This window comes from Lampetra planeri, chromosome 2 (assembly GCF_965212315.1).
Source record: "Lampetra planeri chromosome 2, kcLamPlan1.2.h2, whole genome shotgun sequence".
In the NCBI taxonomy this organism is placed as follows: Eukaryota; Metazoa; Chordata; class Hyperoartia; order Petromyzontiformes; family Petromyzontidae; genus Lampetra; species Lampetra planeri.
The window spans coordinates 12,010,087-12,033,164 of NC_136108.1; the positions used below are offsets into that span (position 1 = coordinate 12,010,087).

At 41.6% G+C, this 23,078-nt stretch overlaps 1 protein-coding gene across 6 annotated transcripts in view; it reads right to left on the minus strand.

Moving 5' to 3' along the window:
• Positions 1-56: 56 nt before the first annotated feature.
• Positions 57-23,078, minus strand: part of FMNL2 (formin like 2) — an 83,279-nt gene continuing 60,257 nt past the window's right edge. For 2 of the 6 annotated variants that reach the window (XM_078607225.1, XM_078607200.1), the window contains exons 10-27: positions 22,569-22,643; positions 22,344-22,454; positions 21,439-21,588; positions 20,191-20,292; positions 19,169-19,538; positions 18,698-18,835; positions 18,422-18,445; positions 17,732-17,856; positions 16,218-16,420; positions 15,318-15,552; positions 14,624-14,692; positions 14,241-14,321; positions 13,933-14,062; positions 12,497-12,660; positions 11,034-11,135; positions 10,557-10,652; positions 10,099-10,222; positions 57-3,073 (exon numbers count right to left, since the gene is read on the minus strand). In XM_078607225.1, coding sequence (XP_078463351.1) covers positions 2,964-3,073; positions 10,099-10,222; positions 10,557-10,652; positions 11,034-11,135; positions 12,497-12,660; positions 13,933-14,062; positions 14,241-14,321; positions 14,624-14,692; positions 15,318-15,552; positions 16,218-16,420; positions 17,732-17,856; positions 18,422-18,445; positions 18,698-18,835; positions 19,169-19,538; positions 20,191-20,292; positions 21,439-21,588; positions 22,344-22,454; positions 22,569-22,643 — 2,409 coding nt within the window. In that variant the 3' untranslated portion in view covers positions 57-2,963. Of the gene's footprint in view, positions 3,074-9,086; positions 9,219-10,098; positions 10,223-10,556; positions 10,653-11,033; positions 11,136-12,496; positions 12,661-13,932; positions 14,063-14,240; positions 14,322-14,623; positions 14,693-15,317; positions 15,553-16,217; positions 16,421-17,731; positions 17,857-18,421; positions 18,446-18,697; positions 18,836-19,168; positions 19,539-20,190; positions 20,293-21,438; positions 21,589-22,343; positions 22,455-22,568; positions 22,644-23,078 lie in introns of all 6 variants that reach the window. The other 4 variants (XM_078607242.1, XM_078607233.1, XM_078607209.1 and 1 more) reach the window with 3 other exon arrangements.

The following is a 23,078-nucleotide window of genomic DNA, read 5'->3' on the forward strand; positions in this document are numbered from 1 at the left end:
TAAAAGATGCAAGCACAACTGAAGAAAGTTATATCCAAACAAGACATAGCATGAAATAGGGCACAAAAGAGCTGTTTATTTCATGGCGACAGCAGAAACGCAAGGGGAACCCAGGCCAGCTCGTCACAAGTTTGAGTTACTGCATCACACATAACTTTCCAAACTGGTCAAAAACTACAGCAATTTTATGACTTTTTAGTTAGTTCCGCTAGAACGACGCGCTGCAATGGCCTGGGCACCGTAACTCAGGAGCAACCTTGAAAATAATAGTCATAAAATACACATGCAGATGTATCTGCGTTTTTGCCGTTTCACTAAAAGCTCCAACTAGAGAGAAAGATAGGTGTTGCAAAAGTGCAAGGACAAGCAGTCGTTCGGAATGGTACGCAAAGTGGCAAGTCCGTTTTTTTTTCTATCACTCACTGTTAGCGCTAGAATCTCCTGTGAGTTACACGCACAACTTCCCCGTGTACAGGAAAAAGCCAGCCTCACCTAATCGCACGAGTGACAAAAGGAAAAGGGATACAAATTTCCAAACTTAGCCTTCGTCACTCACCTACTGCATTTTTCATAAGTAAATAAGGTTTAGATATTTTTTACATTTAAAACATTAATTTTACGTATTTTTTGCCGCAACTGCGTTGATTTACAAATTCGCCATATTTTCAATAGCTGGCTTTTTACTGTAAATAAAATGGTACAGAGGCCAACGTCTATGACCACTACTGATGGGAGTGTCTGTACTTAAATAATTTTTAGAAGTTAAACATCAAACAGAATACTCAAAAATGTATGTAACAGTCTTAACTTTTTTGTTGTTGCTACACTTAAAAAACAAAATATGACGAAAGCAAAAAGTAAGAGCATTTACAAAGCCTTATTATACAGTTCATATTCGTAGTTTTTGTTTTACTTAAGAGAGGTTGTTGGCTATCACTTTAGCATCCTAACTACAGCGTGTAAGCCAACGTAGCGCAACACTGCCAATACAGTATTTACAGCAACGGCTGCTCTGCGAACAGAAAATGTTCACAACACGGTGCCAAATCGCGAGACGGGTACAGGGCGAGCCAAAGCAAAGCAATGGTCAAGTTGCGAAATGAGGGCCCTCCCCCCCCCCTTTAGCTCCACCCAGGCCCATGGTTCAATGATGTTGGGTCCTTTTATTAAGCACATCCTGACAAAGCGAACCCACTTGTGCGTGGACATGCTCTCCAAACACACTTTTACCCCTTGAGCTCTGTTGGGGATTACGGGCCGGAATATGAAACGAAGAAGAAAAGTTTTGTCGGTTAAAAATAGAGGAACTGAAATAAGCGATAACTTTGAAAATTTAATTAAATGCCAGAGCCAGTAACATGTGGCCTCGGAAAGGTTAATCACAGATGCCCTTAGCTTTAAATGGTAATATAAAAAGGCATTAACATTTGTATTACTTGCTTATCTTGTGCTCCAATAGTGATTAATGACCAGTAAACGTTAACCCTGTCAATTACTGGATTGACCAAATATTCATCTACACATTTTAAAGATCATTTTACATTTGTCGGGGGTTTAAAAAAAATTCCAGTACGTCAACGCAACAATGTTAGACATAATAATCCTAACAATGTTACAAAAGAAATGACCATTAAAAAAAAGTCATATATGATCATTACTGAGAAGGTGTGGTTGCATAAATAGCATCATATAAGCTACGTAACAATTAAGACAACAGCGGTCAAGACCAGCTAATGCGTACATAGTTACAAACATCTGCGTTGTGCACCGGCTTTTACATTTACTTTGTAAATATGTAATATTGCATTATTTTAAACACCTATGGTCGATATCTAAAAACGAGAAAGTTGATGGATAATGTATTTGAGTTCATCCTGTCCCTTTATGAAAAGTGTGTTGAAAGTGTGAATAGGCTGCAAATGTCTGGACTGGACTTTCTCTCGTGGCGTTGTTTGCGAGTTGGTGTAGTGCCCATTTCCTCCTGGTCCCATCGTGTGAATTCCCATTCCTATCCCATGCCATGTTTTGGTAGATCAGTTCACTCTTAATTTGGCTGCTGAGTACATATTTGATTTAAACTGATTTTGTGATTCTGGGCTTTTAAGTGCACGATAATGTAAGACTCAATTCGTATGTGTCTCAAAAAATATTGTTTTGACCAATTCCTCTCGATAAAAGGAAACGGATTCAGCATTAACGTTCCTTGGTTTACTAGCACCTAGAATCATGTATATTTACAAAGTTTAAGTTGTTATTTTGAATATTTTGAATTTCCAACTTCACTGCAACGTGTCTGCACTCCCATCAGACAGTCTTACAACATGACAGATTCATTCACGTAGTATGCACATACCCAATGCTTAGAAGCATGCCATGATGCCCATTTCAATAGCACAATTTTTCAGTCACAACCCAGTTTAGACTTGACACAATTTCATCTTTGTTCTCCTTAAAATTTCTCCCCAAAAGGATAAGACTTCATATTAGGCACTTTATGTTCCTGTTATGGTAACAATGACAAGTACAGTACAAGTTACCTGATTCAATTATACACCAGAAAATACAGAAGTGATTTAAAAGTAAATCAAACGTCATTAAAGAAACCTCATTAGAGTACGAACATGAATTAAACCACTTAGGCCTCCAGTAAACTGCATCACTGTAATTTTCAATGATTAGGTCAGCGGTGTTTTTTTAAAAACAGTTCGAGAAAAAAACAAAGCTTGTGGCCATTAAGAATCTGGTTCAACATTATATTGTTTTAGTGCCGTCTCCCACCCAAATCTCGAGAGTGCAGGAAGTGATATCAGTCACCACTATAATGTACGGCAGCTGTTGTGTCTACAGCACATGCGGTGCTCAAAAGCAAAGCATCCTGCCACCGGTAGAGAGAGAAGGGGGGGGGTGGTGCCTGTCGGCGGCGTCCAGGGCAGGACGTGAGCGGTGCAAGAGGCGCGTTCGGTTCACAGCGCGATCTCGCCGCTGTTGGCCCAGCGGCCGCTCTGCTCATCGTAGCGACGTCTCACGCTCCGGCGGACAGCGTCCGCGCGCCGGTACGGCTGGTTTCTCAGATCTGCGCACGCAGAGCGGGAGTGTGTGTCGTTGGGGCGTGGGGCGGCGGGGGTATGGGAAACACGGTTAAAGAACACACTGAATCAAACCGAGCGGCAAAGCAATACGCGTCTATACTGCATCCTGTCAGTTTGCTCACGGTATCCGAAGCAATCCTAGAAGTTTATACCTGGCGAGCCTATTTTACATTGCTATTATTCTGAGCATATGTTTTGTCTGCATGCCAGCATACTGGATTTCAAGACTGTATGCAGAAATACAATACTTTTTTCGAGAAATGCAATTTAACTTTACATGCACGATTTCATACTAGCAACGTATAGAATACAGAAATAATTAAAGGCAGAAAAAAAAACAATGGTGCCAACATGTTGCCTTCTCAATCCTGCATGTATAGTTTAACTCCTGAGTTACATTGACCCTCACATAAACAATCTATAAACACACGTGGTCAAGAAATGTTGCCAAACATTCTACTGTAAATAAAGCCAAGGAGCATGTAAGCAGGGCATCATTTCAAACGTGAATTAGAAGGTTCACTTTGTTTAAAAAAAACTGTACTAACAAATGGTCATCTGCCCTTTGCTAAGGCACGGACGAGGCAGATGTTTGCAGAAGCGGCAAGCAGGATTGAAAGCATTTGCTGTGGGGGTTCTTCACCAGCAGTATTTTTCTGCAACAAGCTTTGATCTTACCCTCAATCGTCTTTTACCGTAGGTACAATTATTCCTCAGAGCTAGCAAATAAAATGAGAAGGAAAAAAATACACCAACGCTTTTAAGAAGGATCTCCAGGACACCCAAAAAGAGATGATCGTTAGATGGGTACAGAGGAAACGCTCATTAACTGCCGATTGCGAAGATTTTGAAGAGTTGTTTGTATGTCATGCTCTGTTACATATCTTGTAAAATGTTGAGTAAAAAAACGACTTGATAGTAGACTGTAGAAGCATACAGTTTCCAGTCTAGAAGGCATGTCCATTAGAGTCTAAGTTTGGCATGACACGAAGTCTATCTATTGCAGCTGTTTGCTCACTCACATAGACACACTTTTGTGGTAAATGTATTTGCTTTATGAGCAAAAAACAAAGCATAATGGCCACCTCTAGAGTTTGCTCGTGATTTACAGAAAGCAGTGTGAAAGGAATAGTTAATGGTCAAAATGGTGTGGATTTGCAGTCATGACCCGCCATGATCAATGCACTGCTGGATGAAGGCCTTCCCAGGCCGTTGCCATCTCCAAGTCCTGTGATATGACATGAGCTGGTTTCATCGCTCCATCTCCGCAGTGGACTTATTATGGAGGTTTGTTTCCTCCTTAATTTGGAGCTTTCGTGACTGCAGGAATTACTCTTTGCTTCTTTCGGTAAAGTCACGTAGATAGAGAAAATAATAAATTAAATACTAGCATACGACGTTTCGATTGCAACACAAGCAATCATCATCAGGTATAAATGAAATAGAAACACAAATCTAGTATACTTAGAAATGTAATTTAATACAACAAAGAGTCGGATAACGTAACAGTTAACACCCTACCTGGTTGATTACGTTCTTCCTGAGAATGCTAAATTTGAGAGAGAGATAAAACACAGAACCAGAGACATATAGACAGACATATAAGTGGAGACAGATTTCTCTCTCTATATCTGTCTCCACTTATATGTCTGTCTATATACCTCTGGTTCTGTGTTTTATCTCTCTCTCACGTTTAGCATTCTCAGGAAAAAAGTAATCAACCAGGTAGGGTGTTAACTGTTTGTTTCCTCCTTTGGCTGCCACTTTATCATTCGTCTTGACCACTGGTCATTAGCACGTTTAGCAATGTTTTCAGCTCAAGGCCAATTACTTTTATGAACGATCAACACTGTCCTTTAATTCCATTTTCTAACTCTTTGGTTATTTCGGTAAAGTATGAATTCCTGCAGTCACGAAAGCTTCAAATCAAGATTGAACCGCCTCTACGGGGAGGATATTCATGCAACTCAGACATAACTTCAACCGAGAAGATGGATGCAAAATTTATAAATCTTTGGAAGGACGTGATCAACCAGGTAAAGTGTTAACTGTTGTGTTAGCCGACTCTCCGAGTTGAATTTCAATTCTAAATTTTGTTAAGTTTGATATCTAAGCTTCCTTTTCCTTTTTTCTCTCTCTCACCTAAGCCCTCTTTGAATTGTACCCCCACCCCCTCGCCCGTTACAGCCTCCCTCCCCTCCCTCCCCCCTCTCGGATCTATATAATGCCTCGTCACGACGGCATGCTTCTCTCTCTCACCTGAAGACGATTGCTTGTTGCAATCGAAACGTCGTGATCTATTATTTATTTTCCTATCTACGTGATTTTACCGAAATAACCAAAGAGTATGAATTCCTGCCGTCAAGAAAGCTTCAAATCAAGATTCCATTTTCTAAGTCATTGTCTATGTTTCTGATTCATTCCACCACAGCAGGTAATATTAACTCATTAAAGCATACTTCTGTAGGCACATAGTTCAACTTTCTAAACCTTTTCATGTCTGCCTCGTAATTTCATAATTTGATCAAAATACCTCCAGTTGTTTGCCAAACTTTTTGTATCGGACTTTTACTCAAATGTATCTTGACCCCAACTTTCCAGAATTCTTTATTAAGTTCTCCGAGCATTTTGTGTTGGTTTTTTCCCACATTATAAAGACGATGAACATCCCCAATGAGGCAGGGACCAGTTGTTGGAAATCAAGGGGCATTCCTATTCACTGAATGATTACTCAGAAATTAAATACCTCAATTCTGGAACACCTCGATCATTATAATAATTAAAGAGGGGAGACAAAAGTTGCTTGAAAAATTATAGACCCATTTGCCATTTATCATATTTATGAAGATCATTGCTAACAGAATAATAGAAAATTTAGAAGCCAACGAACCACACGATCAAGCATGGTTCAGGAAAGGTTTTCTGCAAAATATACCATACTGCAAATAATATTCTGGAAAATAAAAATTAATTTAACTTAGCACTGTGCCGAGCGTTTACAATGTAGCCGATACAAACAATTGTATTTAATGGATACTGATGCAGTCATCCAAGTTATAATAAAACCAAAGCTTGAGAAAAGACAAATGTTTATAAATAATTATGAAAATTGACGTGTAGAAAATACTAAAATACATATATCTGGCTTGTTATGCATGGCAATGTGCATTTATGTCACAACATGCTATGTTGCATAATAATTTAAAATGTATAGCAAACATTACTTTGTTTACTATATTACAGTATATACTGTATCTAATTTCAAATGAGAATAATGTAAATATATAATTTAATATAAAATCTGTTTGGATAGCACAATATATTTTCAGATGGTGGCAGCTTTGGGAGGCCTTCAACCAGCTTTGAAAATGATCTCAAGCAATACTGCTTGAGGTCATTATGGTAAATGTATTGCTACTGAAAAATAACACAGATAACAGATTGCGTCTAGACAAGGCCTGCTATTACAGGGTTTGATATTCCTGCATAAACAGGTCCTTGCTTGGAACACTATAGGTGACTGTCAATGGCTGTCTGAGCTAGATCAGGAATGTGGCAATAGATGGCAGCAGATGCACACACACTGTGTATGGAAAATGCAATCCATGTAATATTTAGGACAAATACATTGAAGTCATAATAAGGCAAATATCTCAATTGGTGATATTTAGGCCACAGGTATGAAATACATTTACCATTATGCACTCAAAAGTGTTGTGAAATGCTTGAACTCTTTAACAATAAATAATGCATTTATAATGTACGCAATATTTCACAGACATAAATGACCATGACCCTGAAGAGCGCGGAGCCAAGCTCAGTGTCACTCGACAGCCACGCGAGAAAGTTAGGGCCTTTAAGTGTCTCTTAGCAGTGGGTGTGGATTGAATGCTGCTGGAAATGTGCAGCAGGATGGCGTACATTGTTTAAAGTATGTAATATAATCACGCCCTAAAATCCTTGATGAGTATGGAAAGTATTTCTAGGGTTTGTTTTTTTGCGTACATTTGTTGTTAAAAAGGTAACCTGCAAACATTCCTTGATATGTTTTACATGTAATATTTGGTAAGCTTAAATAGCAAGTACTGGTAAATTAATCTGTATGTAAAAGTTATCTCTCTCTGTGTTAAGGCAACATGATGGAACAACAGCAAAAGCAAAAACAGTTAAGTTGGCATGGCTAAACGCAATTCTTTTAAAGATGTATACTCTGAATATTCACGGAGACATTGTGTTGTTTTCATGAAGTGTGGTGTAAAGCAGGACAGAAAAAGTGCAGATGAAGATACATAAAAATAATAGTAGTTTAACACAGCCAGTGGAATTCGCTGCCACAACATTCAACATTATTTGTATGACTTTTATCCAAAACAGTGATGCAGTACATACAAACTGTAAAAGAGCATTAGAACTCCAGTCATGAGCGTAGAAATTGGGTGAGCATTGCGGCTAGCCAAATTGTCAGGAAGTACAACGTCACATCTTGTGTGATGAGGCTTTCTATGTCATCCAAATTTTCCAGTATTGAGTGGAAAACCGGAGGAAATTATATTATACCCAGCTGTCCATACTGATTAAGTGTAGAACAAAGGTGCCATGTTATTCAGCAGATTCCCTCTGATTGGGAAAAATGCAATAAATAGTTACTCATAACTATCCCTGCAACGATTTACTACAGATTCATTGAATTGCCACGATTCAGGATAATTTTATTTAAACATGTATTCTTAAAATATATATACTTTGTAGTGGCATATTATAGCGCCTGTAGTGGTTGCAGATTATCGAAAATAATCGAATCTCAAGCGCACAATTCAATGCATGCATCGTAAAAAAAAAATCTATTTTAACTGATGCATAATTTCACCCCTATTAATACCATTAATATATTCTCAAGAAAACGAACACTAAATTAAGAATCAGCATACAGCTCAGCTCAGCAATGCTGATATCACATTTTCATTAAAAGACCTTGCCAACAGTTGTTTTTAATCACATCGATATTTAAACATATCTCAGTGTTATATTGTATTCGGGTAGCAGTCACAATCGCTCTCTAGTCCCTAAGGTGTGATGCCAATATTAGACAAATTGCAGATCTATCTCCTGCCACTGTCACGTTTGTGAGGTTTAATAAAATATGGAGTCTTATCATCTGAATCATAATCTTTCTTTTTAAATTGCTGCGAGGCCAAATGTCTTTCAAATCTGTTTTTAATAATATCAGCGGCAGAATGGAAGTTAATGGTTGTGCAAGATATTGTAAATTATGTGGATAACCGGAGTTCTAATATCCATATACTGTTTATAGTGTGCGAGTTATTCGAAGGGTACAATCCATGCAAGCAATATCAAGTTAATGAAATGAAACAACATCACAAATCCTTCCACAGTGATGGGCACAGGAAAGCTTGCGTCAGACATATGCAATATGACCCTGTTCCAACGACAGTTATCAGGAGGTTAGTACTAAAGATGCAAAAAAAAGCCGATAGTTATTAAGCAAAATAGGAATCCAAACGTCGGAGGGCACACTCAGCGAGCAAAGAATACAGGGCGCACTGCGCGAGCAGGGAACACAGGGCACACCCAGCGTGCAGCACGACACCAGGAAGACATAGGCAGTCACAGCTTCTGGGTTGTTCGGCCCGATGTCCGACATTTCGCTCAACATGCTGGTTTGTCCATCGCAACTTCAGACATCGTGCCGAACAGCAACGCACGGTGTTTACTGGTTGTACGTGTTGTTCGGCATGATGTTCGACGTTCCGCTCCATCGTGCCCAACAGCATGCGGTACAAGCCGAAAACGCATCGGAGAGCGATACAGCACAACTGCGAAAACCTATGCAGTTAGAATGTTGCATCTATCAGGCATTAGCAAGGAAGCAGAGCAGAGAGTTTGCGGTGTACAATGGAGGTGATGAGGAGGTGAAGGAGGGTGGCTGGGGGATGGGGGGAGGCGTGGGGGCAATGTGGGCGGGGGGGGGTCTAAGACCTTGTTAAAAGCTGGGAAAGGGTGTCCTAAAGCAGTTTTAGGCGTGGGACTCCTCGCTCGCAGATGTGTTCTCGCAGAAGAGGCGCGAGCAGCGCTTAGCCGACCGGGCAGTAAAGGGGACGCTCTTCAGCACTGTGCGGTGGGGCATTCGGGGGAGGAAGGGAAGGAGGGGAGGGAGGGGATGGGGAGGGATGTGGGGAGGGATGGGGAGTGCACAAATACACGTTACCAACCAGGATAGGGAGGGGTTAGGGCGGGAGGGCGTGAGAGTGGGGTGAGTGGGAAGGAGGGCTTAAGATTTCGCTATGAGTTAATGCATTGCTGGCAAAACGTCTGCTCAATAATTCAGCGGGTTATTAAAGTTAATTGTAAGATATGTACATGACTAATAGTTAAAAAGAACAGCACAGATGGCATACGGTAAGTCTTGGTTTACATTTTCATCATTATGTATGTTCATTTCAACATTTAATTTGGCCATAGAATGACATTTCATTCAGTACGTGTTTTACAAACTAGATGATAATGTTCATTAGCATAGTGCTGGCTCAACAGGCCTCACTATAAAATGCTATTGCAGAATAGTGCAATAGAATAGAACCTGGGTGCCAAATAAGTTGCTGGATTCTAAGCAACAACATCACCATACACAAAGTTTTGTGTAGTATCCTACTCATCATTTTTTCTTTCATGAAGTTGTACCAATACGCGACACCTCGCATTAATAAAAATTGACACTTTGTCATGGCAAACCCAAGACATACCGCACGCATTGGTAATGGATTTACTGCATTTCGATGTTTTTTATTCTAACAGCGCTGCAGATAATATGTTAATAATTACACCACATGACAAATTATGCACACGCAGTAGAGATGGCAGGCAAACACTGCATGACACACATCTGTGACATTTATGACAGGCATCAATTTGGTCTGCACAATCACAGAGTAATTGGGCAACTCCACAGTGACCCTGGAGATGGAGAGGTAGGTGGCTGGAAAAACAATACCTGTGATGATGTCCTCAATGGCTCCATCTTTGCCCTCGTAAACCATTCGCTCCTTCACCTGCTTCTTCTTCAGCTCGGCTATCAGCTCCTGCTGTTGCCGCCGGTTACGGTGCGATGGAGACAGCTGCGGTGGTGATATTTGAAGGCAGATGGGTACACGTGCACGATCACGTGCAAACACACACAGAAAGACGCAAAATCCATTTGTAAATGTAAACACTCGTACATGGGAACGTGGGGTCGTGTATGGAAACAAAATTGCACAATTTAACCAAACACTTTAATTGCCACTCAAATCACACTGCTGGTAAAACACCGACATTAAACGCAAAACTGCCACTTACAACTTCTATTAACCCTGCCTTCCTGTGCTCTTTTTGAATACGTCTACTCAAAGAGGTTTAATTTAGGATACATCAAGCCCCCACCGAGTGCTTTATGTCAAATATTGAAAATACCTTTTGTGCCGCCAGCAACGCTGCGGCTTCCTCCTCCTGCTTTTCCTTGAGGGCCTCCTCCTGCCTTCGCTTCATCTCATTATCAAGCTCGGCTTGCTGCGGGAGAAGAGAAGCAAGCAACGGAGGCACTTGACACCCACTGTGCCTATTACCATCGCACCCCGGCTGGCTATGAGGCCCTGGCACAAAACTCACCACTTTACAACACAGTCGCTTTAGCCCCCCCACCCCCCACTTGCTTCCATTTAATTTTTAACGGCGTTATGTTAAAAACATGCACATAATGCCCCCAATTCCAAGGATTACACAACTTTCTGTGAAACAAGCACTGCGAGAAAAGCACAGGAAAGAAATATGCAATGAAATGTCAAACATAGCGTGCGTGATGTCTGAGATAAAAAAAAAAAATCATAATTCGGTTCGGAAGTTCTTCTTAAATAATGAATACAAATAAATAATGCGAAAAACACATCTCACCTTGTATGCCTTCACAAATCTCACTAAGAGTGGGAAGAACACAGACGGGGGAGTCGTCTTGGGGTTTTCCCCAAAATACTGCACCACGGTGTTGTACGCCTCCTGAATTAGTTAAAGAAATGAGCATAAAAAGAATAGTCACATAGTTCCCACGTTGCACTCTTAACCAATTCATTAATGAAACAACAATTTCCTGGCTTGTGTATGAATGTAGAAGATTGATAATTTAAATCTTGACTTAAAGCTTTCGTGACTGCAGGAATTCATATTCTTTGGGTCTTTTGGTAAAGTCAAGTAGATAGGTTCAAAGAAAATAACAAAAAAACTACGATAACGATCGTTTGAGTTGTGATTGAAACGTCGTAGTTCATTATTATTTTTTCTTTTCTTTTTTTAACCTATCTTCGTGACTTTACCGAAAGACCCAAATAAGATTGATTTCGATTTAAAGCTTTCGTGACTGCAGGGATTCATATTATTGGTTCTTTCGGTAAAGTCACGTAGAAGGGAAATAATAAAATAATATAAATAAGACAATAAAATTCTCACGTTTCGATTGCAACACAAGCAATCATCATCAGGTGTGGCGTTTTTTTCAAATGTTATTGTTTTATTTTTATTATTTTATTATTTCCCTTCTACGTGACTTTACCGAAAAAAACAAGAATATGAAACAACAATTTTTTAATGTTTGGGCCTTGTGACGCATTGCTCATTGGCACTCAAATTATGATTTACAGACACACAAAATACAGCATTTATTTCTAGACGGGAATAACTAGTGTCCATTTGGCTCGTACGTGCGGCGTAATTTTAATATCTCTGGGGCTAACAAATCCTCGTATTCCAGGACTGGGTCTCAACATAAGGAGCAGCTGCTATGGCGTCCATCACGCCACACAAAGATCTGCGTTGCAAAAGGATCCAGAAGCTGCAAACAAAAAATCTGCCAGCAGGGGGCCACAGGCACCATCATTGCTGTCATATCCTGGCTGTGGTGACCATCGCTAATTTAGTGAGCATTTAGCCATAGTCTAATCGACAACAATCTGTGGCAGTTTATTCAAGTCTTGGTCTGTGAATTTCATCGAATCATTCTCTTAGTATCGTCAACTAAAGTAGACAAAACATTTAGTCCATTCACCGTAATTAAATATTGGGCACGGACTTTTTACCCCCCTAATATCATCCGGTCAGCCAATCGGTGAACTAGCTTAATCTTTTGATATACTGTACATATAGAGCGTCAATTACCATGTTTAGTCTTCTTCAGTCACTGTGGTCTCGAACATCGTTATTTCATGATCTGTGTCTTCATTTAGACTCGTTCAATTCATCTCGTCAATAGTCACGCTTTGGTCATTGTTAACAAAATAAACACTTTAGTTGACAAACATTTGAGTCACAAATTTCGTTTACACAATCAACACTGTTAGTGACGGGAGAAGCGGCGTCAGCAGCACCTGCGCGGTCTTGGTGTCGCTGAGCAGCCTTTCCAGCCGGGCCTCGCTGGGCGCCAGGAACTCGCGCAGAAGGGTGTTGCTCTCGTGCATGCTGAACTCGCGCTTGGTCAGGTCCATGCCGCGCTGCAGCTCCCGCACGTCCTGCAGCACGTTCTCCATCGACACTGCGCCAGAGCAAGGCGACAAGCAGTGCAACGTCTGCGTCAATCGCTCTCAAAAAATGACGTATGGCTCAATGTGCAATGTGCTTTCAATGCCGATTTAAATAACAAATAAATCGCCATCGCACCCCCTTGTCCATAATATTTTAAGAATACGTTTGCAGCAACACGACAATTGGCATTGGTTATTGATATCAGGATACATACATCGGTAACGCTCGATCTACAGGTCGCATACTGGCAAAGTGTGGGTTACTCCCACCTCTTCCGAGATGTTTGCCCAGTGTGGAAGAGTAGGCCAAATACCTTCCAGAGATGCTTTATAGAGCTGCCCCTACCACCCGCAGTGGCATTATTAAGCAGGGCTGCACCTTTGCATTGGTACTGCAATGAATGTGTTCGGTGCAAGGACAGTGCAATGTATTGTAGGGCTATTGAACGTACCAATCTGCTCAAATAGGTTAGGTGTTATAGGTCACTTGTCGTTCTAATGCCATATTTTTCATCTGGGATACACATCTCATTTGGAGGTCAACTGAATGTCCTGTTAGAGGGTATTTCTTTCTGTGAAGTCATATACACTACAGGACAACCCTTTGAAGGTCATTGTTACACAGTGTGTATTGCCCCAGGCCAATCCTTCAATTTGGGAAACAAATGAACGTGCCACAGTGCAAGGTTGAAGCGGTAAGATGGATTGCATAACTCCTCTGAGCTTAACAAATGTAGTGAGTGGACCATGGTACATTTTATGCTTCATATTTTTTTATATTTTCCCCAATTCTACACCAATTGTGCTCCTGACGTCATCGGATGGAGTAACCGTTCGGAACTCTTAGAGACGAGTGCATCGCCACAGGTCTAAGAGAATGGCTGACGGAAGGAGATATCACAGAACTACTTCTGGGATCCCTTGAAGTGACATTTATAGCCACTAAGTCGGGGGGTGCACTCTCCAACATGTCCTGCTACGGAGAAATGCTTGTCACATGGCAGTCCAACAGATATTCGTTTTTAAATATAGCACTTGGATTTATGTAAATGAAGTGCAAAACGAAATAGATATGTTTTATGTGCAGTCATTGTTGACTGGTTTGAGACCATGCACTCGCCACACATGAGAACCGGGTTTAAGCATGGGTGGCTACCTGGATGCTAACCCATAACTTTCAGCGGCGCTGGCTTAGTGACTGCACCCAGCCATAACAATCGAGATAATTTTAAACGATCGTTTCTCTGAAGATTGTGTAGCACGCGTGGAAACAGAGCGCGCACCTGCGGCAGCTTTCTCGATGTAGCGCAGCTCATTGTAAAAAGTGATCAGGTCTGGGTACTTGTGCTGCACGATGTTGGAAATGTAGTGCAGCAAGGTCAGTTTCCTGTCAGTTGATTTCGTCTCCATCAGCTGCAAGAGAAGGAACGACAGGCATCCAAGAAAAAATACAACGTTGTGAATAATGCATGACACGTATTTTAAAAAATACATATATCAAGGTTTCTGAACACAGGCATGAAGGCCCAAAACACCAAGCAGCCAGCAACAAACAGCACTTATAGGATTTGTAAAAAGTGCACACTCTTACCAGATCCAAGCTCTGGAGCTTAAAGCCATACACAGCACCTCTCTTGCTGCTGTTCATGTAGTTTCCAAAGGCCAAGATGATCTGTGATTTCGCAGAGGATAACAGTGCAGTACCAATGACAAAAGGTTTCCGAACCAATATGCAGCTGGAAGCAAAACCAATGCAAGCTGTAATAAATCAGTGGTGCCTTACTACAAACGATGGCTAATTTGTTTTTACAATGAGACAATAAGGCTGAATAAACATGATTGAATTACATTGAACACGTTTTTTATGTTTAATGTTATTATATCTTGCAGCCTGTGTAAATAATAAGCATGTTAATGTCCCATGTTCAATACCTATTGATGGACCCTTGTAAATGTTGTACTTTGCACACATACCTCCAATATCTTTTTTATTTTGTGAGAAGACTTAATTGACATGGATGCTGCTATTATTGCATTGAGTTGCTGTAAAACAAAAGGACACAGAAATAAAGATGAGAGAAGACGTGACAATGACGGACCTCATTGATGGATAACTACTGAAAAATATAAACAGCTCCAAAACAAGGCAAGTTACAGCTGTCTGTAAAAGGATTAAAACTTTGCGCAAGAAGTAACAATTAGAATCAGTGCTCCCTGATAAGCCACCACTAGGAAACAGGGAAAACTGTACAGCTCTATGACACAACTCCCGTCTACTTCCTAAAAAGTGGTACTCGTTTTATCGCTCCAGGTGGAATTATAGGCCGAGTCAAGCACCGACTGTGACGTGAACTCATAACTTGAGCACTCTGACCTTGGTGCCAACAATTGTTACGAGCACAATCAGCCTCGAGTAGCAATACAGTAAAGCGTTTCAGCACAAGCAATGGGATGGTTCTCATATTTTTCCAAATTTGACAAATTACTCGTAAATTACTTAATTGGTGAAGCAGCATAACAACATTGCCCCTATTGGCCAACTGATGCCCACTTTCTGGCCACTGCCAAGCTAGCAGGGACAGCAGCCACAGGGGGGGGGGGGGCAGCGGGTACCTGGCTGCAAGGCGCCATACACAAGGTGCACTGTGTGTGGTGTGGTATAACTCACTGGAGTGAGCATCTGTACGTTCTCGGTGAAGTTTCCAATGAAGATCATGATGGTCATGCGCTGCGTGAGGCGCTCGATCTTGCTGAACTGTAGCATGAAGCGGTCCTCGTCTGCCAGCTCGTCCAACGGCTTGCGCTCTCGCTCGTACTGACGCAGCAGCTTCACCTCAGCCTCCGATGGGAGGAACCTTGTGAGGCACTCCACAAAGTCCAGCCGCAACGTCTGCAGGTCAAACCTGCCGCACCCGAACAAAAGAAAAACAGTGACCGCCCGACAACCGTAGAGCGGACATGTGGTGATCACACAGCTCTGGGGGGCGTATTGGAGACTCGATCGTAATAAGCACCTTTGTAAATGGTGTCGTATTAATATTTAGTGTTTGTTTTTTTAAAGGAAAGTTCGAAGTGAGTGGAAAGATTCTTTTTCCAGAAGGGCCTTGAACAGGATATTTGGTCACTTTCATATTGAACGTGTTTAGAATTGGGTAAAACAAATTGCTTGGATAAAACACACTTGTATGAGTGGGCAACATTCAAACACATACATATGGGCCAGCTACCACTTACTGATCTGGCATCTAATGGTCACTGTTTAGCCCTTCAGGTGGATACCTCACAAATACATTAGCTCCAACTTCCAAGTTGCTGCATTACAGGGCGTGCACCACCCTGCCCAGTGTTATTACTGGTAGTTCGGTATAACATCAATCTACACTTACATCTACTGTGGGAAAGACTGCCACTCACAGATTGGTCTTCACAGCCACGGTTACCCACACAAGTCATGACACTGTCAGCACTGTCATCTTTGGTCCAGAAATACAAAAATAACAATTATCGGTACTGTACATGTTAAGCTCGGCATGCTGGGACGTTAATGTGACTGCATCACACGACTTACATTTGTATGGCCCGGCAGATCTCTTCGGTGGTAAGGCCACCTTTCCGCAGAGTGATAGCCAGGTTCTTGGCACGGTTTGTCTCCAGCAGTGTGACCTTGTTCTGGGTCTTGTGCACCATCTTTATCTTGGAGAGGCACAGATCCACCGTGGCTCCCTGTGCCCGGGTCTTAAACATCTCCTCAAACTCATCCATGTCCAGGTCCTGGGGTAATACAAAGGGTAAGGCCGCTTAGGCTACCTGACAGGTTGAGAGGACCCCTCCTGTATCTGACGATGAGGCTGATAACGCAGGCAGCTGTAGAGGTTATTGTGAATTTACATGACATTAAAGTGCATTACACAATCGAGTTGTAGCTGTTAATTTTGTCCTTGCATACACTTTTATTGTTTCGTGATAAATATATAAATGCTTAACCTGTGTGTGGAAGTAGTTTATATCATTTGCGATGGCTAAAATATACTGTATATGCTATGTTCACTGAATTTTTAAATATACGAAATATTTCCTTCGTGTATATAACTGTAATTGATACAGGATAGATTTTTGCATCATTTGTTCATTTTCAAGATGTTCTATTCTATTCATTGCCATTGTATCTCATCAAATTTCCATAGGTCTCTCTTGTAGAAGACTGAATAGGCACTCTCATAGTTACATCAAGTGTTTAATCAATGACATTTATTTAAATATAGTTACTCTTAAGTCCTCTGCCCAATGGCAGGTCTTTGGATACATTGTTACGTACAATGTTAAACGTCATTTTAAAGACTGTCATTTGTAATTATTTAGTTTTGCCAACCAATCATGTTTGTCTTTGAAGCGGAAAGGACATTTACAATACTTCTAGATTTGAAGCTTTCGTGACTGCAAGGATTCATACTCGTAGGTTTTTTTCGGTAAAGTCACGTAAGTAAAAAATAATACAAGTAAAATAATAATAAATGCCACCCTTTAGTACCACCTTCACCTTCCTGGCTCCACGCACACCCCAACCCCCCCCCCATCCAGCACCCGTCCTCCTTGGCTCCTCCCCCTCTTCTTACCCTATACCAGGGGTCGGCAACCTACGGCTCCGGAGCCGCATGCGGCTCTTTACGGGCTGCTTCTGGACGATATGTACGTATGTACAGTATGTACTCAGATGCATTGCGGCTCTTGAAATACTGAATTTTGTACCGAATTGGAAAGAAATGGCTCTTCTTGTTATTTTGGTTGCCGACCCCTGCCCTATACAGTATAATAATGTCTCACCACAAATAACTCTCACTACAGTTATTTTGCTGTGCCTTTTTTACACCTGATGAAGGATGCTTGTGTTGCCTCCGAAACGTCGTGAGTTAATTTATTTATTTTCATTTATTATTATTTTATTTTTATTATTTTTTACCTACGTGACGTTACCGAATTTACAATACTGTTGAATTCAACATCATATTGTTCATGTATAATATAGCTTATAGCCAGCTGAGAACAATTACTCTGTCCCATTGAAAGCATGAGCAGGTCAGGTACCTCCAGAATTTTTTCGTCATCCAATTCATTGAAGACGGTGCCATTGATTTGGTTGGGTTTAAGAGCCACCCAATTGAACACAGGCATGCGAAACTTGGTTTTGATGGGCTTCTTAATTCGCACAGCTGTAGAGGAAGAGAATAGAGAACAATTTCATCGTTAGAAATGTCACAAGCTGAATTCGCCCTTGAAAAGACTGTAACAAATGACCGACCGTGTGCTGAATTAGACTGTACAGATGGTGATGGTGACATACAAAACTGTGATGCACACTGGCGAAAAAGTGAGCTGTGCTGTCAGCATTGACAGTCTAACCGTGAAGACACACAATGGCATGAAATCTCTGGGGGTTAGAATTGCACAAAAATAGACTACACAAATAAAAAAAACCATCCACATAGAAAACAGAAGCAAAACTTTATGAGGGAGCAACAAATAGTAAAAATATATAGCGAGACGTAAAATTCAACAATTAATTGCTAAATTCTTTGATTTGTTTCTATGAGTACACTTTGTTTTAAAATTAGGCCAATTCAGGGTCAGGTTGGGTTTCAGCTCTGTTTTGTCCGATGCAGGTGATTTTCTAAAACTGTGCAAACAGTTATATGGTTGTTGTTGTTAGTAAGACAGATACGACTTTGGAATGGGATAAACACTGCACAGCGAAAAAGCAACGCAAAGCAAACCTACAGAAAAGCTTGAGAAGTCCTTCATCTGGAAGCGGAGGAGCAAGCATAAAATGAAAACATAATCATTTAAACATTAAAAACATGAAAGTAACAGAGAAAAAAAAATCCTCCAGGAGTCACTGATACTGCCAAAACGCATGATACAATGATATGCAGTATTAGAATACTGTTACAATGGTGAGAATCAAAAAAACACAAGGCTTTGTTGGACAGACTCAGCAAAACAACATATCGGTGCAATTAAAAAGCTTACGCAAGGGTGGTTCCGTTACCTCACCTCCGATAGCAGCTGGGTTTATGAAGGCACCCAGTGGTGGGGCTCCGGGGGGAGGCGGGGGAGGAGGTGACGGCGGGGGCCTCCCTGAGGGGAGGGGCGGTGGTGGCGGTGGCGATGGTGGAGATGGCCCATTTGGAACTGCACCAGGGAAACATAAACCAGAGGCAAACCCATTACCGGGGCAACCAAGAGAAAACAACCAAATATATCTAACAAAAAACCCACAATAGACCGATGTGACTGATCTTTCACTGGAGACGGCTTATTGCACGCTTAATTTAGTTACAAATATAGTTGCAATTTCGGATCAACAGTCGTATGTGTATCTAAGAGGTCTTGCATGAAATGTTTTGCCCAATCATTACTGAGTATTTCCCATGTGGGAGGAAAACAAAGTGCTTGGACAAACCCCATGCACATTGAAGCGATAACAAGAAAAACAAAATGTAAGGGCTGCAAAAAAGTATTAACCGGCTCCATTCGGCAGCGGGGGCGGTGGTGGCGGAGGAGGCGGGGTCAGCGGTCCCATGTGTCCGATTAACGCCGCTCCTCCCGTAGCGCCGCACGACGCCGCTGCCACCCCCGCGACCCCAAAGGCGCCCCCAGCCAGGCCGTTCTCGAACGAGCCCCCACCGATTCCGCCCTCCATGGCCCCGAGGGGCGGCAACACGGGCAGAATCATGATGTCCCCGTCCGGGCGTCTGTGGATGCGCACGGTGCCCTGCCTCTCGAGCTCCTCGATTTTCTTCTCAAGGTCCGACTGCCGCAGCATGGCGTCCTCCTTCTCCTTGATCATCATCCGCAGCGTGTTCACCTGCGTGTTGGCATCACGGTAGATCACCTGCAACAAAAGGGGTAGAGAGCAAGATAATGCCAGTGGAATAGTAAGAGTGATCAGTGAGCATCTGTGCTTACTGCTTACTGTGTATTCGTTTATCATTTGAAGTAATCCAAACAGCAATCCAAACATAAGAGCACTCATCTCACAACTGAAAGATCATGCTCAAATCCTGGTTGTGGGTCAACTCAGACAAAATACCTTCAAGGATCATAAAATGTGTACCGTATTTTGGAAAATATACCGCAGTCATTTAATTGAAAAAATTACTCCTGGTATAGAAATTTGGCATTTCTATCACTAACTATTTTTTATTTTACCAGGTAAGGCCCACTAAGCTATATAGCTCTCTTTCATAAGCGACCTGGCCACAAATGATAGCTCAACGAAGTGACTTATTGTATGGAAACGTATAGCAGCCAAATACTAGTCCAGGGCCACCATGTGCAGTCCAATGCTCATTTGAGTATGCACATCATTTGAGTTAGACATTTATATTACCTATACATCCACATTTTAAAAAAATATTAACAAACAAATAATCCAGATCCTTTTGCTGACACTACATAAAGAAGAGGAAGACTTTTCAAAAGGAAAGTTGCATAAAAACTGAAAATGCATGACAATGCGCATTGCACTTTGCCAGGACTCGTACCTTGATCGACTCCAACTCCTTGTTAGCCTGCATCAGCTGCTTCTCCAGCTCCACAATCTTGGCCATGGCCTCATTCTCACAATCGATCAGCTTTTCTGTCAACTGGGAGAAAGATACAGCCATCACTTTTATTATGCTTCGAAGAAACTCTTTGTAAATATGCACAGTGGACAAACTACAGAAATATTTTAAACAAAAGCTATTAAATTCAAAGTTCATAACTGAGAACCTAAATCGTGTGTTTTCAGAAACGTAGCCTTTGCTAATATTCAGTAAAACAGCAGTGATAGGAGAAGTGCAGCCATGCTGTGGAAGTTTGGGGGTGTCCCACAAAATAATTATTCCCAGAGGCTATTGGTTAGATAACAGATACACTATGTGACGTTATCCCCCACCCCCACCACTTCATCATTAAATAGCAGTAGTTCTACTGCACTACAATTATATTACATCTTCACGACTCTCTCATGAACTAAACTAAACTATTTTTTATTTTTCCAAGTAAGGCCCGTTCAGCTATATAGCTCTTTTTCAGAAGTGACCTGGTCACAAATGATAGCTCAACAAAGTGACTTATCATGTGAAAATGTATAGCCATCAAATCCTCTGAACCTGGAGAAAAATCCACACGACCACCGGGAGAGAGAACAAGCAAACTCCAAATCAACTGGAGTCAGGGTCGGGAGTCAACTGTTCCTTGCGCTGATGTCAATTTTAAAAGATCGAACATCAGCATAACGCACATTCACGTCGCCTTGTTTAAAATAAGTGTGCATCTCTTAGTCACATGTAAACATGTTTGGGCTCCGCATACCCAGGACCTCCACAAGGCCGGATGAAGGTTCTTGTTGGCCTTCAGTGATAACTTTCTCCAGTTGGTACTGCCGCCCCATGTTACTACCCCCGCTGTCACTCGCTTGCTTCATGCGTACTTTGTCCAGTCGCTGGACAGATGTCGTTACTGATACGTTCATTATTTAGTATGTGCCCTAATTCGATGGGAGAGCACTGTGTGCCGCAGATAAGCAGATTTAATTTGAAACACTGCGACTATGCTTGGTATATAAATATATTTATTAAAGAAGATATCGTCGTTATATGTTTATCATACAAACAAAAAACATGCAAAATTTTATTTTTCGTCGGCCCTTTAGTTTTGTAGGCCCGAGACAGTGCCTACTGTGCACCTATTAGATAATACGGCTCTGCCCCCACAGCAGTTGCACCCGAGCGGCAGGGTAGACTCACGTGCGAGATGTGCTCCTCCAGCTCCTCAACCCGCTCCAGGGCAGCGTTCTTGGTCTCGGCGTCCTCCAGAAGGGCTCCCACATCAAACACATTGTCCAGATAAGCCTGGATCTGCACCTGCAGCTTGTCGCTCTCCGTGTGCTTTAGTTTCTGCGGGATCGGGACAGACGCACAAATGTCAACCTCGAGCCTAATGAGAATTGGGGCCAGGTTGGGAGTAGCGTTGTATTAACTGATGTGCCACCCATCTATCCAGTGTATTACTAACCCTCTCTCTTAGGCTTAATATCCTGAACAAGTGGCTTAAGCTGAGATATTGAGACGTTATGTTATATTCAGACAGAAAAAAAAGCATCTGCTTTTTATTTTAAGTAATCAAATATATACAGGATCAAACATATGAGGGTCGGCCAAAGTGATCAGCACAGATATGCAGCAGTGTTTGCTGATGGCTTCATTAGATCTTTAACATCTTTAACAAGAACTGTACAGGACATGTACAGCCCTTTTGTCAATTCACAGCTGAAGGAGAGTCTCCCCACACCACCAGTGTTATTTGATCACTCAATCACGCGAGTCAATGCGGGTTGGTGAATGTGAAAATTATAGACGTTGGAGCAAAGAAGTACAGTATAATATTAGATTTTTCTGCACTTCCCTCTGCTGCTCACCACGGAAGACCACCAGCCTATTATGTATGGTGGTTGAGCATCCAAGTCCTACCGAGGCTTCAACCTAAGCTTCTGAGATGTGAGATCAGGTGCATTTCAGGTGATATGGGCATAGGCAATGTTGTTTGTGTGACCAAGCAACAGTTGATTACCATGTGGACAGGAAGGCTCAGAATGTAAAGGTGCGGGATACATCTTCAGGATATCTGGGGCATCCTGTTCATGAACGCTCACCTCCAGGTAGCTGTCCAGAGCTAACTTTGTGAACTCGTACTGGAGATGGACCCGGAAATTCATATCATCCACGGAGTGCACCACAATGTTAATGAACTGCATACAGGCCACCTTTGCAAGAAAAGAAAAGAAAAAATATTAATGCGAAGTGTAAATACGCATTTTTTTGCGTATAGTCTTACATTTGAAAAAAAAATCTGTTTGTCTCGGCTTGTTTCCGTTTACCATGAAGTCGATGTTTGAGTCTTCATTTCTGAAATACTCCATCAACCTTTCAAACCGTTGTTTCTCGCCACACACCTGTGCACAATCGAAAGGTAAGAGTTAACTGGTGTTTGGGTGCCATGAAACAAGATCATCGTTCTGATACACCCATCCATCTAAATTGTTGAAGGCGTTAATATGTTTGCTCAATTGGTTTGGTCTGTCTATAACAGAGGATGCACGATAATGGTCGTGAAGATGATCCAATATCAATGACATGTTTGTGTAAACTTGTGTTGTTTTATATAAAACTGGTCAGATTGATCAAAGTATTGCCCAAATTTTGGCAACAAAACCTAGCATTAAATGTATTTGTCTTGACAACCAAGGCCATGATGCCACAATGAGTGTGTGCCCTGCCTCCCCCTTTGATGTTATTGCGTGTGATGTCACCTCGAGACCTCAAACATCACGTGCTATGTGACATCATCGCATTGTGTGGTTTAGAAAGTAACGTTATTATCTCTAACT